Source organism: Benincasa hispida, chromosome 11, assembly GCF_027475165.1.
Source record: "Benincasa hispida cultivar pf3 chromosome 11, pf3_genome.v1.1, whole genome shotgun sequence".
Taxonomy (NCBI): domain Eukaryota; kingdom Viridiplantae; phylum Streptophyta; class Magnoliopsida; order Cucurbitales; family Cucurbitaceae; genus Benincasa; species Benincasa hispida.
Genome location: NC_143488.1, coordinates 29408735 through 29426245, shown reverse-complemented (window position 1 = coordinate 29426245; position 17511 = coordinate 29408735). Strand labels below are relative to the sequence as shown.

General features: G+C 34.4%; 1 protein-coding gene across 3 annotated transcripts; it reads right to left on the bottom strand.

The window, feature by feature from the left end:
* Nucleotides 1-1378: 1378 nt before the first annotated feature.
* LOC120091551 (cytochrome c1-2, heme protein, mitochondrial) lies at nucleotides 1379-7046 on the bottom strand. 3 transcript variants are annotated; one of them, XM_039049640.2, is made up of 8 exons: nucleotides 6766-7046; nucleotides 5633-5703; nucleotides 5132-5346; nucleotides 3227-3506; nucleotides 2938-3009; nucleotides 2008-2124; nucleotides 1783-1848; nucleotides 1379-1691 (listed from the first exon to the last, which is right to left on the bottom strand). In XM_039049640.2, exons 2-8 carry the CDS (start codon nucleotides 5687-5689, stop codon nucleotides 1575-1577), a joined length of 924 nt encoding a protein of 307 aa, XP_038905568.1. In that variant the 5' UTR covers nucleotides 5690-5703; nucleotides 6766-7046; the 3' UTR covers nucleotides 1379-1574. The 3 variants fall into 3 exon arrangements, with proteins under 3 accessions (XP_038905568.1, XP_038905567.1, XP_038905569.1); XM_039049639.2 differs by lacking the exon at nucleotides 6766-7046 and adding an exon at nucleotides 6261-6648; XM_039049641.2 differs by lacking the exon at nucleotides 6766-7046 and adding an exon at nucleotides 6003-6294.
* Between the last annotated feature and the right edge of the window lie 10465 nt (nucleotides 7047-17511).

Sequence of the window (17511 nt, the reverse complement as noted above, 5' to 3'; positions counted from 1 at the left end):
TCCCAAAAGAGAAATGTCAACGTCACAAGATTTGGGTTGACCAGCTAAACTAGTGAATATACACCAATTAGGAAATAATCAAACCGGACAAGGACTAGCACCCTGTAACCTCAAACACCAGAAACATCCCTAACTCGTTGGCGTTACATGCAACCAGAGGCATGTGTCAAAAGAAGGGCCTATAAATTAACACTCTATTTGACCACCCCAATGGGGAGAGTAAGTAATTTTCAAAGGAGAGACCAGGAGAAATCCGACCTTACTTCTTTTGTGCTTAGTTGAATAAAACACTCTTTATACTAACTTCAACATCAAAGTATAATAGGCTCGACACAACACCGATGCGAGGATCTCTCATGCAAGTCAGCTTGGAGTATCTCGAGACCAGATTAAAAAGGAGAGAGTCAAAGTTCAAGCCCACTAGAGATCCACAATGAAGCCCAATGTAAACAAAATCCAAGCGTCAATACAAATTATTAGTCAACTAGTCAAATAATTTTGCCAACTCAACGTCAACAATTAGTAATCCAGTCAACATTTCGTTAGTTGAAAATTAATTTAATGACTATCCAGAATCATTTTGAAAACTATAAAACTGGCGTTTATATTTTGAAATCTCTACCAAATCAACATTAACTCAAATCAAAAGTATTTATTAGCAAACCTTTTGTTTGTTTTGTGTTGTCTAAATAGCAAGTTGTCTATAGAATTTTATTATCCGGCAACAAAAAAATAAAGCTGCCTTTAACTGAAAACTCGTTGGTATAGGACAATAGGTTACGCTGACAAGAAAAATAATTAATCATAACTAAAAATGTGGTTGTTGAAAAGACATACTCGCGGACAAGATACTCATTAATTTTGTCCACGCATTCAAGTTTTCAATGGTAATGTTGAACAATAAAGGAAAGAAAATAATTAAAAATGGCCATTAAAATAGTGTCTTTTAACAAATTTTCCTAACATAAATAGTTTTTTGAATAATTTAGAAAAAACACAATATATTTTAAATAAACGAAAAATTAATTGATAATTAACTCTCAACTCCAAATAGGAAGACGGACTGCCACTCCTTTGAATTCATTGCTTAAGATTCTGTTTAGATTGATTAGAGAACAAAATATTTTTCAAAAAAGTAATTTATATTTAAACTCTTCTCATAAAAACAGTTTAAAATAAAGTTTAAAAATGTTTTAAAAATTATTTTAAGTGATTGTCAAATATTTTATTTTTTTAAAATAAATTATTTTCAAAATTAAACACTTTAAAAGTTAAACCAAACACACCCTTATCCTACGAATCTTACCGACAAAGCTTCAAACAAATATATCCAACATGATAGAAATGTTAGATCAGTTGTGACAATTAACCACAAAAATAATGAATATCGGCGTATGCAGTTTATTTCCATCAAAAAGGAGGAACTCAGACACTTGCAGGTCATTTCACTGCAAATCACAACTATGATTCAAAAAGGAAATTGCTTCGCAAGAAACATACATTCTAACACATAATTATTGCCAATTCGTTTCTTCCCAGAAGCAAAATAATAGACGCAACTCAAAGGCAGCTAGCTAATTGATTACATCAAGAACCAGCTTGCGGGACTTGAAAACTGACCACTTCAATCGGCGGTAATATGCAGCCTGAAGTAGAGCCAGAGAGAGCACAAAGATCCATTTGAATCCCATCTGCCATTCAAGGGCACAAAACATCAGAAAAGAGAACTAGTAACAGTGTCCAACAAAAGCCAATATCTGTTTTAGTATGTATGCAAGTTACCAGCTTCCTTTCTTCCATTTCTGGCTCAGCAGCCCATGACAAGAACGATACAACATCTTTCCCCATCTGTATTACACACAAACATAGAACTCATCACTCAAGATACAAAAGATCCATCAATATTTGAGCAAGAAGATGCTCAATCAGCCCAGGCAGATTTGGGCATTCATAATACGTATTTTTTATCGATATAACTTATAAACTCTATGTATTTTGCAGACTAACCTGTGCTTCTGTAGCAGGGGTACCATCTTCATATTCAACAGCTCCATCATTAAGCATCTTAGGCATCGCAATTGCTCCCCCAGGGAAATAAGGGTTATAGTGCAGACCATCTCGGATCTACAAAACCATTCAAAGTATTCTTCAGAATTGAGAAGAGTTACCAAAAGATGGAAAATAATCCATGTTTGCTTTTTGGTTGAAAATATTTGATTTGTGTCCAATCCTAAGTTTTGAATGACTGCTCAATTCCTATTTCAATCAGCAACACTAAGAACTAATGTTTTACAAAGATTCAAGAGTAAAAGGCTCGTTTCATATTTAATGAAGATTAGAATACTCATAAATGAGCATAAAAGGCAAAATAGATCAAATTCGGATAAAAGATGCTCCATCAGACTCCAAAATAAACAACAAAACAAAACCAAAATCAATATGCACGAGCCAACGATTTAATAACAATGAAGATGCACAACTTCAAAAAATGTGCTGCCTGAATCTAAATTCCAACTATTTGACCGAGGAGAGTTACTACAATTTTTCTACAATTGAATAAGCATTTGACATTCCACTTGCAGCTTCTGAAGCCACAAGGAACATCCATCACCCACACTAAAAACAAACAAGTATGCTATTAGGTTAATTTGAGCCTACAAATATGAGGATATGCAATATGTAGATATCTGTCCCCTGTGAACTGTGCCCACACATTAGATCACAATTGATTGGAAATAAAAAACATCTACAACTAAGCTAACTAAACTAAGCTCACGTTAAATAACGTAACGTAGCAGAATGCAGAATAAAGATAATCATATATCTTCTGCTCACAGAAGTCCAATACAATTGTACGTGTCTGAAAACTGTATGTGGCAAGATATACATAAGAACATCCTTTGGAATTCATTAAAAGTACAGTGGCCTAAAACTTACCGAAACACCAGCAGGTGGATCACGATAACCAGTAAGAAGGGCAAATACATAATTCTGACCATTATGACGAGCCTGAGAGGGAAAGAGGTAAATAGCTTTAGGACAAAGTTTATGCTCAAATACTCTACAATCTAATATACATACATATATATCATTTCCTTTTGTATCTCCAACGGGGAAAAGAATACATATCAAATGAACAAAATTTGGTTAAAAAACATCCATGATTGAATATATATGATCTTACTTTCTAATTTCTATGACTATAAGAATGATGAAGAAGAATTACTTTTGTGATAAGGCTCAGATCCGGAGGGTATGCTCCACCGTTAGCAAATCTAGCAGCTTGTTCATTTGCATATGGTTGAGGAAACCGATCACTGAGTTTACCCGGACGAGTGAACATCTCACCCTCATCATTGGGTCCATCAACTACCTCAATTTCAGCAGCCATTGCTTTTGTTTCCTCTTCAGTATATGCAACACCAACCAAATCACGGTATGATATTAAAGACATGGAATGACATGATGCACAAACTTGTTGGTAAACCTGATGTCCACGACGAATCCTGCAAAAGCAAAATCGGCCTTAGAGCATCAACAAATTGATGGAGAAAATGTGAATTTTCAGTTTGATATTGGCAGAGAATTTTGAACAATTCCAGTTTCGCCTAGTGTTTCTAGGGAATGTTTTAGCCTTTGGGACTCCTTGATCAAGCAAAGATCTTATGGGAGAATGTTGCTTTTGGCTAGCGTGGCCTTCATAGGTTTAATTGTATATAGAGTTTTGCCTTGTTAGGTTCACTTGGAAAGTAATCGTAGATTATTTGCTAACTTGTGTAGGAATAAGGAAGAGCTTTGGGATCTCATTAAAATATGGGCTTTCTAAAGAGTTTTTCCTCCAATTTGTTTTGTAATTTACAACTTCTACTGGATATGAACCAAACAAAAGAACTTTTTTGTACTCCTTTCAATAGACAATTCCTTATATCCACCTTCTTAAACATTATCTGGGTTAAATATTTAAATGCCATTGCCAATTGGAAGACTTTTCTATAGCTTCTCGTCCCAACTTTTGAAATCTGGGATCTAATCAAGTTATGGAGTTCAGAGTTTACTTCCCATCTTTTTCGGAAATTACAGTTTCTTCTAGATAATTAGAACTTAAGGTTACAATTTGACAACCTATAGAACAAATCCTGTTCAAGTAAGGTCGTACCAAATGGAAAAATAATTAAAATCCCTCAAGCTTTGGGACAATTTCTTGCAATTTCTGTTTCCAGTAAGAATAACCTTTTGTAATGCTTTCTTGCTTAAGGAAAAAATTTAGCATTTACGCTTCCCGGTCCTTGATTCTTGGATCTTGTTTAATTATGGCTACCTTTACAGTTTTCCTTCCAGGTTTTTTTCTTTTTCAATTATGCCATTGACTCATTGCAATTCCTTCTTGATACATTCAAATTGGAAGAATTTTTTAACCATTTCACTATCAATGATTCAATATGATGATGATGATGATGATGATGATGATGATAACACATCAATAAGAATAAGGAGAACATGAAGATGATGATGATCAATATGCACACTCTAAGGTTCGGCTGTCCACTAATGTAAAGTTTCTAAATAGTTAAATGAACAAGGACTGGCAACCATCTCTTCAAGACAGAAGACATAAGAAGGTCATCAATTCGCTAAGACGAGCCATATATCTATTGCCACAGATCAATCATCAATGAACGACTATTGACTACCATGAATGAGCAGTCATCTTCATGTCAAAACAGGGGTTTCTATAATAGATTGTTGTACTTGTAATATAATCCATCTAAATGAACTAAATAAAAAAGAAAATCCTTAATAAAATGTGAAGAACATTGAATACCAGGCTTAAAACACTAAGGTGATAGTTGTGAAATCCTTAATAAAATGTGAAGAACATTGAATACCAGGCTTAAAACACTAAGGTGATAGTTGTGAAATCCTTAATAAAATGTGAAGAACATTGAATACCAGGCTTAAAACACTAAGGTGATAGTTGTGAAATCCTTAATAAAATGTGAAGAACATTGAATACCAGGCTTAAAACACTAAGGCGATAGTTGTGAGACTGATGGTGAAGTAAATATAGGCTGAAAAATTCAGACGATTCTATAAAGCAAGGAAAAAATGAAAAGTCATCATCATATCTTACGAAGCATGATCGTATGAGCTCAAAATACCCTGGTGAGGCCAGGGGTAGTTTGGACACTCCAAACCATGTTCTGCCTCATCAGCAGATGCCAAAGTTGCAAAACTGAAAAACCCTGAAATGCCTGCTCCAAGGAGAGCCAGCCTTCTAAAGGAGTTCATCCCAGCAAAGCCAGCTTCCTGATTCTTTGAAATAAGGGATGAGGTCAATGGAGGGGTCTGCACAAGTAAGGTACAGCAACCACAACTAATTATCAACTAATCTAGACATAAAATGATGTCACTGATAAAGTATATGGAAAAAGTTCTCTCATAACTACGGGCATAATTCACCTCCTACTCAATGTAAATTCTTGTGACACCAAGACTGTTCCCAAGGTCAAGCATTATAATAACTATTTTTATAAATTATCTAACATATATTTAGTGGTGGAAAAAATAGAAAACTTAACCAAAGGCTTATTGGTATAGTTGAAGACAAAAAGTGACAAGCTAAAGTGCTTACTGAAGATTGAGATGGAAATTTCCTCAGCAACTGCCGGATCATTCCTCCCCCAGCCATTTCAGTTACGAGTTCTACAAATTATTCACAAAAAATGAAGATAAATTAGTCACATAACTGATAACTTCTTTAAGGAAAAAGAAGTCAAAGGGAAAAGGCGAACACATATGTACTTCAAATGAAAATTTTCTGCTAATCATAGAATCACTGCCACCAAAAATGTTTGTAAAAATATAAAGGATTATCAATTTCAGTGATAGAAGAATCAAACTTTTCTTAACCATGCTGTGACAAACTACTAACGCTTAGAACCCCATTTTATATGTATCAAAATTCAAAACAAATAAAAACCCCCATGTCATGGAACATATACCTTTACACGGAAGAATTGCCAAAATTATCCAATCACAAAGGTGTATACAATCACAGAAATGAAGGCTACAAACTGAATCTAAAACACGTCATGAGATGCTACAAAACCTAGCCCCAGAAGTGAAAACAAAGAGGAACAGAAAGCATAGATCCGTGGAGTAATCAGATAACGAAGAAGATAAGAAAAGGATTAATAACGTGATCCAATGGGATTATCGGCGCAAAGCAAACAGGAGTGTGCTAAGAAGGGTCAAATAACCTGTCGAAGCTCAGGGATCCGATGGAGAAGTAGTGGTCCTTGGCAAATTGCAGCTAAGGGGAAGAAAAATGAGAGGGTGATATCAATGGGTTAGAGTCAGAGATGGCTGCTTGGCCCAACAATGTTGGATGGGCTCGCATGGAGACTAGCTTTCGCTTGGCCCAATTGAGGTTCGGTTCGATATTACATTAAACTGGCTGAACCGATCGGTTCGGTGAAATGTGACAAGCACTTGTACGAAGAGGACGGTAACATTCAATCAGGATCCACTCAACCAAATTCAGACCGAATTTCAACAGGGAAATCAAAAGGATTCATTCAACCAAATTCAGACCGAATTTCAACGGGGAAATCAAAATTATTCTGTTTCATTGGCAGCCATTGCCATGTTCAATCCATAAGCCAAATAGGAAGAGAAACTTATAGTCGCAGAATAACACAAAGATGAAATCAAAGATGCAGAAAATTGATACAGTGGGAGAAATGGAGTGAAAAAGGAGCTTACCCAAATGCAAATCGAACGGAACGAAGAGAGAAGCGCCACTGCACGAACAGAAGAAGGGCAGAGAAACGCAGAAAATCTCCGAGTGAGAGAGCGAGAAACCAGATCGGGTGAGAAACGGAGAGATTTGTGAAGAAGAAGAAGGGGAAACGAAAGCCCTAGTTTTTTTCTTTTTTTCTTTTTTTCTTTTTTTTCTTTTTTTTTTTTCCTTTTTTTTTCTCTTCTTTTTTTTTTTACCAGAAAAATAGGGCTACCAGAAAAATCGGGGGAGAGTGGGCTGTGGCAGTGGGCCATGTTTGTTATTCGTGGCTATAGTCGATTGGTTGAGCACATCAAATTGGCATTATTTTTTTTCACGTGCAATGCACATGTAATTTTTTTAAAGAAAATTGATATAATGTACATTTTTCAATAATTTGGATTTAATATTATGAAGGATTGGCAACGGACGGGACAGGGTCAGGGATGCACTCCCCATCCCTATCTTCGTGGGGATTTATAATCCTCGTCCCCACCCCATTCCCCATTTTGGAGAGTCGGGGTCGGGGAATCCCTAGGGATTGCGTCCCCACGGGGAAAAATTCACCATTTATATTTGTTTTTAATTATTTATTTATTTAAAATCAATTAAATTTTATTATTTATATTCTAATTTTAGATATTTAATATAACAAAATAGTATTATTACTATTTTATTTATTTAAATTAATAATTAAAAATATTTTAGATTTGGGGTTGTCCCCGGTCGGGGACCCATTTTTTATCCCCAGTTTGACCCCCATCCCCAGTCAAATCGAGGATTTTTTGCCTCGATGCGAGGACCTGACCACGCGGGGATTTTTGTCAACCCTATGCAAAATTACTTTCTCTACGAGCCGATAAGCTTAGCTTTGGTTTAGCTTCCAATTAACACTCAAGGAGTCTTTTTCCTCAGGATTGAGTAGGGCTACCTCTTTTGTGCGTCTTTCTCGTGAGAGGAACAAAACAACAGGAAAAGACCTAGCTGACCCGCCTCTGACTATTAAAAGCTCGAGGGCTAGTTTTATTGAAGAGGGAATGGGGAGTGAATCGAATTTGTTTCGAAAGTAGCAAAGTCAGAGGCTCCAAGTAATTGCTCGACCGATAGAGAGAGAAAGTAGATGATCTTTCGAGGATGATCAAAATTACAATTTGGAGAGAGGAAGATCGACTAGCCAACCAAAGTGGAGGACTTCCTTGAGATGGGGATCTCGTTTGACCACTTATAGGAATATTATTTAATAGCGCACCAAATGCATGCAATAAAGTTGTGTGCTAGGAAAGAAAGGGGGAACGAGCCTTAAGCACTCAAAATGGCTCCTAAATAGAATAGAAGGAAGGTAGCTGGCCATGACCAAGAAACCACATGTTTCACTTGGTCGACCGGGAATGTTCGACAACTAAATTTAATTGGTAAACTACTAGGGGCTTATGTGCCCATGCAAGATTAATCCTATTCTAGGTCGGAGCAATGAACCTATTCGAACTGGCTCATTTCGTGCAAGAGAAACCCATGTATGAACACATATTTATTTAAGCAAAAATGTTGAAAACCAGATCGAACTTTAAAGTCAAGCCTTTCATTTCATTGTTCAAGCTCGAATTGAGGGGCTCGACGAAAGCAAACTCTTAATCATGTGGATGCCTTATTGCACAATTGAAGGGATAAATTTTGAGCGAGTGGGTTACTTCTTCGGAGAAAGATGGGTTGGTCAGTAGGACCAAAAGACGTAAAAAACGCGGAGCGTGAAGTGCAATTAGATCCATTTTGAGAACGAGTTTCAGGTAGGTCTGACATGTTGATAAGCTTGAAGCAAACAAGCTATATACATGAGTATGTGAAGGCCATCTCTCATAATAAATGGACTGGTCTTGGATTTCTTCCACCATCCTACCCAATGAATTATTGGGATTTGTTATAGAATATTATGTATTCACGGGTTCCCTCATTCCCATCGCCTCTCGATTAATGGTTAGGTCTTAATTCTATAATAGAGCCCTTAATAAAATTTATTTTTAAGTCAATATTCTCAGTCTTTATTGTCTCGGGGCTCTTGGATTTTTTATTCTTTGAACAGATTCATCTAATTATGAATCCAACCCCTCATCATGTCCCTTTGAGACAAGAGAAAGTGTTCCAGCGGCAGATATAGGAATAGTTCATCTTAAGACATCGGTCCACTAATGAGGCAGACGAGATAAGAGGATTTTCTTCTTTTCATTCTTCCTTTCCTATTGAGTAAGCTTCCTTGCTTCCTTAAGCCACCATTCAGGAGTCGAGGTTGAATTATCGGATATCCATTAAGGTAGAGACTGTGTAGTGCCTGAAAAGGGAAAAGAGAGTTCAGTATTTGCAGCCTATGTAAAATACAGGATTTTCTCTAGCTCGGTCCTTTAATCTCTTGGAGGCATCACTTTAAGGCAAGAAATAATAGGCAAGATAATGTGTACCTCCGTAGAGGTAGAAAATCACTCTCTTCTTCTAGCATCAAAGTAAACAGTATAATCAAAAGCATAAATCATTTGTATTCCTTTCCGAATCTGGAAAATGAAATGGCTTGATTTAATTAGTCAAAAGACTCGTGAAAATGCATTAATTGGGTTGATTTCTTTAGTAACATGGTTTGTTTAATCAATTGAATATATAGGTCAATTGGATAGATGGTGGGAAATTCAAGTGCTCTTTTTTTTTCGTTCTTTTTTGTTTGAGTTTAACATCCCTTTCTTAGTTCCTAGTGGAAGGTGATAGTTACAAAATTGTTTGAATTCTAAAATTTTTAAAATTTATTAATTGAAGGGAAAATAACTTATCATTGGAAAGACTCTTTACATTTCAACATTTAAGTTTCTATAACTTATTATTGATAATTAAGAATTAATGAATTAATTTACTAATTATAATTAATTATATGATGATGTTGTGTAAATAAGTAAAGTAGAGTAGTGATAAAAGTGTCCAAATTTTTTTTTCCAACATCTTCATTTTTTAATATACTAGTGGTTGCATGTTTATATATTTTAATTTACATATATTAACGATTTAGATAAAATATTATGGAGTATATAGTTAAAAATAATTAAAAATTAATTTTCAAATCAAATTATTTTATAATAATACATATTCTTAGGTCTAACGTTAGATCTCTAACTAAGTAATAGTGAAAATGTTTTTTTTTCCTTTGACAACGATGAAAGTGTATGTTGAATCTATACATGTGTGGATGGTAGATGTATTACATAAATTTAAATTATATAAGTTTCATTATAGTTTATTTGTAGGGGAAATTGGTAACTTTATTTTGGAATGCATGAATCATTAAATTACGAATTTAAGTAGATATTATAAAAGTAATATAATATAAGTCAAACTGAGTATAATTTAGTACAGAATGAGTATAGTCCAAAAATTCAACAATTTGATCCCCTCTTATTGCAAGATTTTGTCTAAAACAACAATAAACTTCTCTATATTAGATAATCGAACCTCTAACATCAAGATTGATAGTATAAATAATACGTCAATTGAGCTATACTAATTTTGACTAGAATAATGATCAAAAATCATGTAGGGGAAAATGGATTGAGTTTTGTAAGAATCAAATCTAATATCGAATTTATAAATTATTAGCACTAATATGAAAAAAGTTACAAAAATTTTTAAATTTCTAATTCAAACTCTTGAAATTTTATCATCAATATTTTTTTTTTTTAAAATAATATGTTTTAAATCATTTGGGATAAAATATTTAAGGTATGATTAGTATTAAGATTCGTTTTTATATTTTTTCCACATTTATTTTATTTATTTAGATGAATGTTTATGTTTTATATATTGTATTTCTCATCAATTCAATTTTGATATAATTTCCTTAAATATTGTTTCAATTTCTCTTCGAATGTAGCAATATAACTGAGAGACTGAAGATTCAATTTTTTTTTTTACAATAGTTCATTTTATCAAATTCTAAACATAAATACATAATTTAAAGTCACATTTAACTTCAAATTTTTATCTATATGTTTGTATTATGAAAAAAAGGGAGAGGGAAGCAATTGCAACTTTAAATTTTTAAAAAAATTGAAAATTGAGCGTGTGTCCCTAGGTCTTGCTCTTTTGCAAACATGTAAAAAAACTTCTACCTGAAAATTTGATTGCTATCTGATTTCTATATGATTGTTATGTGATTGTCACACCTACAATTAAAAAAATTTGAAGTCAAGAGTTTGATTTTTTAAAATGTATTTGCCATATAATACAATTTTTCAAAAAAAAGAAAAAAAAAAAGCAAAAAAGCAATCATGCTTGGTTAGGTTGAATGCCTTTGAGTTATTTTAGTTAAACACTCAAGGATAGGACCACCAAAATCCCTTAAAAGGTTAATTAATTTGAACATACTCTCGTGATAAATTACCTCCATAAAAACATGTAGTAATAAAAACATATACTAATAAAGAAGTGAATGTAATTCTCATGATTTAACTTCATATGCTCGTAGATTTAGATTCTTCAAAATTTGCTATATCAAATTGCTATATCTACATAAGCTTGATTTTTCTTAATTATTGATAATATCAATATGGATAAATTTGTAATGGTGGTAATTTAACGTGTCAGTTTTAATTTTACGGTAGTTAATTTGTTTTCTGATTACTTATGCTTAAAGTTAAGTAAACATTTTATACATATTTATTTAGTATAAATTAATTATTAATTATTAAGAGCACAAAGGAGGAGGTTTTTGACGAATAATCCAATCTCTGAAGTCACTTAGACCAATATCGTTAGGGGTGTCTCTTCCATCGTAAAACAATCGGAGCTCTAATGTGATATTCATTTCAATTGTGATTTTTTTAAAATCAAGCATCATATATATATTTTTTAATCACCCATTACTAAAAATGAAAATTTTGTTAGAGCTCCAATCTCCAATCATTTGGCGATGGGGGATTTTCTAGGTGTCCAGTGTATATCTGATTTTGATTTGTGTTTGGGCTTACCGCCCTTATTGAAGGGATCGAATCCCACAACAGAAGTGTCTCTTTCGTGAGATTGTCTTGCACCACAATTTGATTTTTACATAAACATAATCATTAAACTAAAACAGAATATAAACATGTAGATTAGCAGCTTTAGGGAAAAGATTAAAACAATTCTTACCTTTGTAGATTCTCAAGTGTCACGAACAATACAATCCTCTCCTAGTTCTAATGAACGGATCCTCCAACGATCTTGATCGCAAACAACTTCTTGAACAATCTCGAACACTACCACAAGAGTAACCTCGTTATTCTCTGAGATTCCAATAGAGGGATAGGTGGTATCCAACTATTGGAAGGGGGAAAGGAGAAGATAGTTTTTGGAAAGTAGAGAATATTCTCTTAGAGAAAATTCTGCACAATAACTCAAGGGTGTTGTGTATTGTCAAAGTGCTTTGGTGTATCTCTCAAAAGACCATAGGAAGATCTTTATACAGAGAAGGGTCAAACCCTTTTTCAAATATTTTCCTTTTCCATAATTAATTAAATAACACTTATTTAATTAATTAGTCAATTTATTTAAATAATACTTATTTAATTAATTATCCAAATTAAATAACACTTATTTAATTTTAATTTGCATAATAATTAAATAATTATTAATACATTAAACCCAATTTAATGTATATATTTAATTATCATAAACATCACATGTATATATGCAAAACATCTTTATCAATTAATTCTTTGTGAATCTAATTCACTTGAATTAATTAATTTGAATCTTATTCAAATATTATTTTTCAATATAATTATAGATCATATCCATAATTAATTATATATTAATCATATTAATATGTAGTTTCTTCAAATTAATTTGAATAATTTAAATTATCCCTCTTAAGTATCCTCTAGTGAGTTAACAAGAGGACCTGGTGGACCTATAAATCAAAATCTCCAACGATATGAGATTAATTGGCTAAACTCATTAACCAAATTAATTAACATTCATTAACTGTGGGTACACTTCACTAAAAACCCACAACTACACTCTTCTTAGACATATTTTTGTGTCCAAATATAGACTAATACCAACAAGTTAGTTCTTCATGAGCGTTCATAACTCCAACTTGGTCAAATTACTATTTTACCCTTGGGTTACCTCTGACTTCTTAAGTACCAGTGCTTCTCTATTGAACAACCTATTTATGGTCCAACTGTTGACATAATTTTTAATATAAAAATTACAATGCAAGATTCAAGTCCATGCGATACTACTTCTAGATATGCGTTAATAATGAATGTTCTTGCAGTATGTTGTGCGTTGTCACAAGTTTTCTTGGATTGGAACCAAGTGTAATTCCACCGCAAGTTTCTCAGCGTGATCCGAGGTCAAACACAGGGACTATTTAAGGTTATTACGTTATGTTTGTGATACATGCGACCAAGGGTTTTTTCAATTTAGAAAAGAGTTGTGTACAAGTATTTAAACATGCGATAAAGTAAAGTAAAGCGGTAAAGATGCGATAATAAAAATGAATTGTGATAAAGTAAACTTAAGCTAAGATGATACAAGATACAGGTTTCATGATACAAGATACCAAGGTTGAGGCTGACTGTGAAGATTATACAAAGATCGTGTTATGTGGTGGCAAGTCTTATGTGCGAAGCAGAAATAGAAAAGATAATTAATACAAACAGCACAAGTTCTTTAATTGCGTTAAAGATACAAGTACGGTTTCGCTTTTCCCTTGGCATACACCTCTCAGTGATCGGTCGCGTTCCCACATCTCTGTGGTGAAACAGGGACGAACGTAATGAACGTAAGGTTGCTTCCATCTCTGAAAAGTACTACTCGCTTTAGTTAACGCATTCTTCTAACCTTCTCTCGACGGATCAGAATGGCATTTTCACTTCTGCTCTCACAGGTGAAGATGTCATCTAGCATTCCTTCGCTAAACACATTTATCTCTTTATCACAGATTAAGTTACTCGTTTAATTCATATTAATTATCAAGGGATTAAGAAAACTTCATGGAGAAAACGATTAATGAAGGAACAGAAATAGATAGAGAAGTAGAAATGGAAATGATCGAGACATTCAATAAAACTATTTAACGTCTGATACATGATTTGTGAATGAAGAGATTAAGAGAATGAAATACAATTAATGAAATAGAGTTAGAAACAAATATAAATAAGCGTCAACGTCTTGGCGTCGATCTGGATGGAGATTTGTTCACCGGCATGGATGGATCGTGCAGAAGGATGAGCTTCCCTCTCAGGCTTGCTCAACTGGTAGCAGGGATTTAAGCATAGAGCTTCACGGTGGGGATTTGGCAGAATTGCACTAAGACTTACCTCTCGGCCTTGTCTCTTCTCTTCCCGGATTTCTTTCGATCAGTACTTAGCTCAACCTCTCTCTCAATAATCTAGCATCAATTAGCCCTCGAATCAAGTATATCTTCTCTGAATTCTATGAGGGTATTTATAGGTGAAAAACTTTGACTCTTGACTTGTGGATCCCACTTATTGTTATGGAAATTCCGAAGATGGAGGAATAAATATTCCTTCTATTATGCAATCAGACCGTCAAATCTGTACAACGGTTAGTTGTACACGTATCACAATCCTCCGCGTTTGCGTTGCTCAGCTGCATCTTTCGATCGGGTGTTCGCAATGCAGTGTTGTTTTTATTACCGCATGCGGTTGAAATTCAGCTCGAGATCGACTGTCGCATTGTGCCGTCATTGTGTTAATCGTCTCTTCATTGTTGATTGACGGGCACAATGTGACCGAGATGCATTGTTCAGTTTTCTCTCTGAGCCTTGATTGCAAGCGGTGACTTGGTTTCCTGCAAAACAAAGTAGAAATATCCTCTTCTACCATTTTAATAATGTTAGTGGGTGTATTTGCGATAATTTATAATTATTGTATTTCTTAGTTAATTTTCATACAATCGATGCATATTTTCTCTCTTTTGGCCGCAATATCTAAATAAGACAACATAAATAACTTGTATTTCTACAAGTTATCACCAACCAATAAACAGAAACCCTTCTCAGGCCAATGAGAGGATAGGGCCCTTTTTTCAAGTCCTGAAGACACTACTTAAGGGAACACTCATCTACTTACCCTTAATACTGGAAAGAGTGAATTTCATCTTAAATTATTATGTTCCCAGCTCCTCATTCGGTCTTGTCCCCAAAATGGTAAGCATATTGGGTCGGCGAACCGGCCACCATCACCCATACAAATCAAAGGACAATCCCTCATGAACAGAAGTTCATCATATACTCAGAATTAAGACTAAGTCGCATAGGTCATCCTATTGAAATAGAAACCTAACTAGTCAACGATGTTACATCCAGTGTTACTATTTCGCAGTCCAGTCTTATGCAAACTCATTGCATAGGATACCCTCACTCACGTGTCACCTACCAAACACATTAGATCATTGCGTTTATATTAAATACAAAGTGGGTTGTATCCATAATGTTACTAGGATAAGGTACCCAGCCTTATCCCTATAGACCCTTTAGGCTGTATCTTAAACATTGATCTCTATATGTCTCCACATACAATTTAGGACTTATAAAACAACCTTGGATGTTAGTTTATTGGATTTAGGGTTATTAAGACAAAATAGATAATAATACAAACAATAATATTTATTGAATTAGCATCCATAACTATTTATTGATGACAGACAATTAATAACATTTATTATCTACGAGTTTTATGGCATAAAACACAACAAACTCTCACTTGAACTAAAACTTTAGTTAGTGAGTTGTACACAATCCAAAAGGTAAGATAATATTAAATACAATAAACTAGGGCATCCATATACCCATTACACATCTCCCAATTTCCCTAGATTATGCAATGTACATGTCCCGTAGACCTAGATTCTCTAGATGACCTGCGAACACTTAGTCTTTGTAAATGGATTCCCAAAGTTGTGCTCTAAGGAAATCTTTGTGACAATCACTTCTCCCCTTTACATAATCTCTCGTATCAGGTGACACTGCCTCTCAATATACTTTCCTCATTTTTTACTGTAAGATTTTTTAGAGTTGACTATTGTCCCATCGTTGTCACAATATAAGGTGGTAGACAAGTCCATACTTGGAACCATTTCCAAATCACTTAGGAACTTCCTAAGCCAAACTGCTTCCTTTGCTGCTTCACAAGCAGTTACATACTCAGCTTCTGCATCCTTGCTTGATGCTACACCACACTACAGCTCCCCTGTTCTAGGTAAACATTAATCTTGACGTGGATTTCCTAGATCCTTATTAGTTTGAAAATAAGAGCCAGTGTATCATGTCAGGATCAAATCCTTAGCTCCATTACAAGTTTGTAGTCCCTTATTCTCCTAAGATACTTGAGGATGTTCTTAACCATTGTTAAGTGGTCTAATCTCGAATTTGACTGGTACCTACTGACAATTCCCACTATATAACAAATGTCTAGCCTTGTGTAGGGCATAACATACATAAGCTGCCCACAACTGAGGCATAGGGAATGCGTCTCATATCCTCAACTTCTTGAGGTGTCTTAGGACACTATTCCTTAGATAAGTGAACCCCGTGCTTGAAAGGTAACAAACCCTTCTTAGAGTTCTGCATCAAATATCGAGTCAACATTTTATCGATATAAGTTGCTTGAAATAGAGCTAGCGTTTTGTTCTTGCGATCCCTAATGATTTAGATCCTAAGTACATATTGCGCCTCTCCCAAATCTTGCATTTGGAATTGGGCTGCAAGTCATTCCTTAATGTCAGTAAGGTACCCAACATCTTTCTCAATTAGTAGGATATCGTCCACATAAAGTATTAGAAAAGCTACTTTATCGTTGATGATTTTCTTGTAGATATAAAATTCATTAACATTTTGATCAAAACCAAAAAAATTGATCGTTGTATCAATCTAATGTTTCAAGATCTGGATGCCTGTTTCAGCCCATAAATGGATTGATACAGCTTGCAAAACTTTTGCTCCTAACCTTGGGTTATGAACCCCTTAGGCTAAAACATAAAGATATTCTTCTCAAGATTACCATTCAGAAAATCAATCTTGACATCCACTTGTCATATCTCATAGTTATAATATGTGGCTATGGACAAGAGAATTCTAATAGACTTAAGCATAGCAACAACGAATAAAGTTTCCTCATGGTTCGCCTTCCCTTTGGGTATGACCCTTTACTACAAGTCTAGCTTTGAAGGTTTGTACCTTTCCAACTACATCTCTCTTTCTTTTGTAAATCCATTTACACCCTATGGGTTTGACCCCTTCAGGTAAGTTTACAAGCTCTCATACTAAATTGGAGTACATGGACTCGATTTCAAGGTCCATGACTTTGATCCATTAGTCCTTATCTATTTCATTCATTGCCTGTTTATAGGACCATGGATCCTCAACGCCATCATTTGGTATGACAACTTGAGTTTCAGTTAAATCCAAGTAACGGGCAGGTTCTAGCACTCTCAACGATTGAGAAGGACGAGACTGACTTAAAGTGCTAGCTCTTTCATTAAATCTTGATGAAGAACCAACTTCATTAACAACCCTTGTTGATTCTTCAGTAGCTTCACTTAATACTACTTTGCTTTGTAGTTTATGATCTCTCATGTGGTCTTCCTCTAAAAAGTAATTACAAATATTTTATTTTCTTGAAGATCATAGAATAGACCACCTCTCGTTTCCTTAGGATAACCAACAAATTGGCACAATCTTAAACAAGTTT

What these genes read in the sequence shown, in the direction of transcription:
- LOC120091551 (XM_039049640.2), bottom strand. Translation starts at nt 5,689, where the DNA reads ATGGCTGGGGGAGGAATGATCCGGCAGTTGCTGAGGAAATTTCCATCT. An exon ending in AGCTCATACGATCATGCTTC is followed by an intron (nt 3,507 to 5,131) that starts GTAAGATATGAT and finishes TTGCTTTTGCAG; the next exon opens with GATTCGTCGTGGACATCAGG. An exon ending in ATCTGAGCCTTATCACAAAA is followed by an intron (nt 3,010 to 3,226) that starts GTAATTCTTCTT and finishes TTTCCCTCTCAG; the next exon opens with GCTCGTCATAATGGTCAGAA.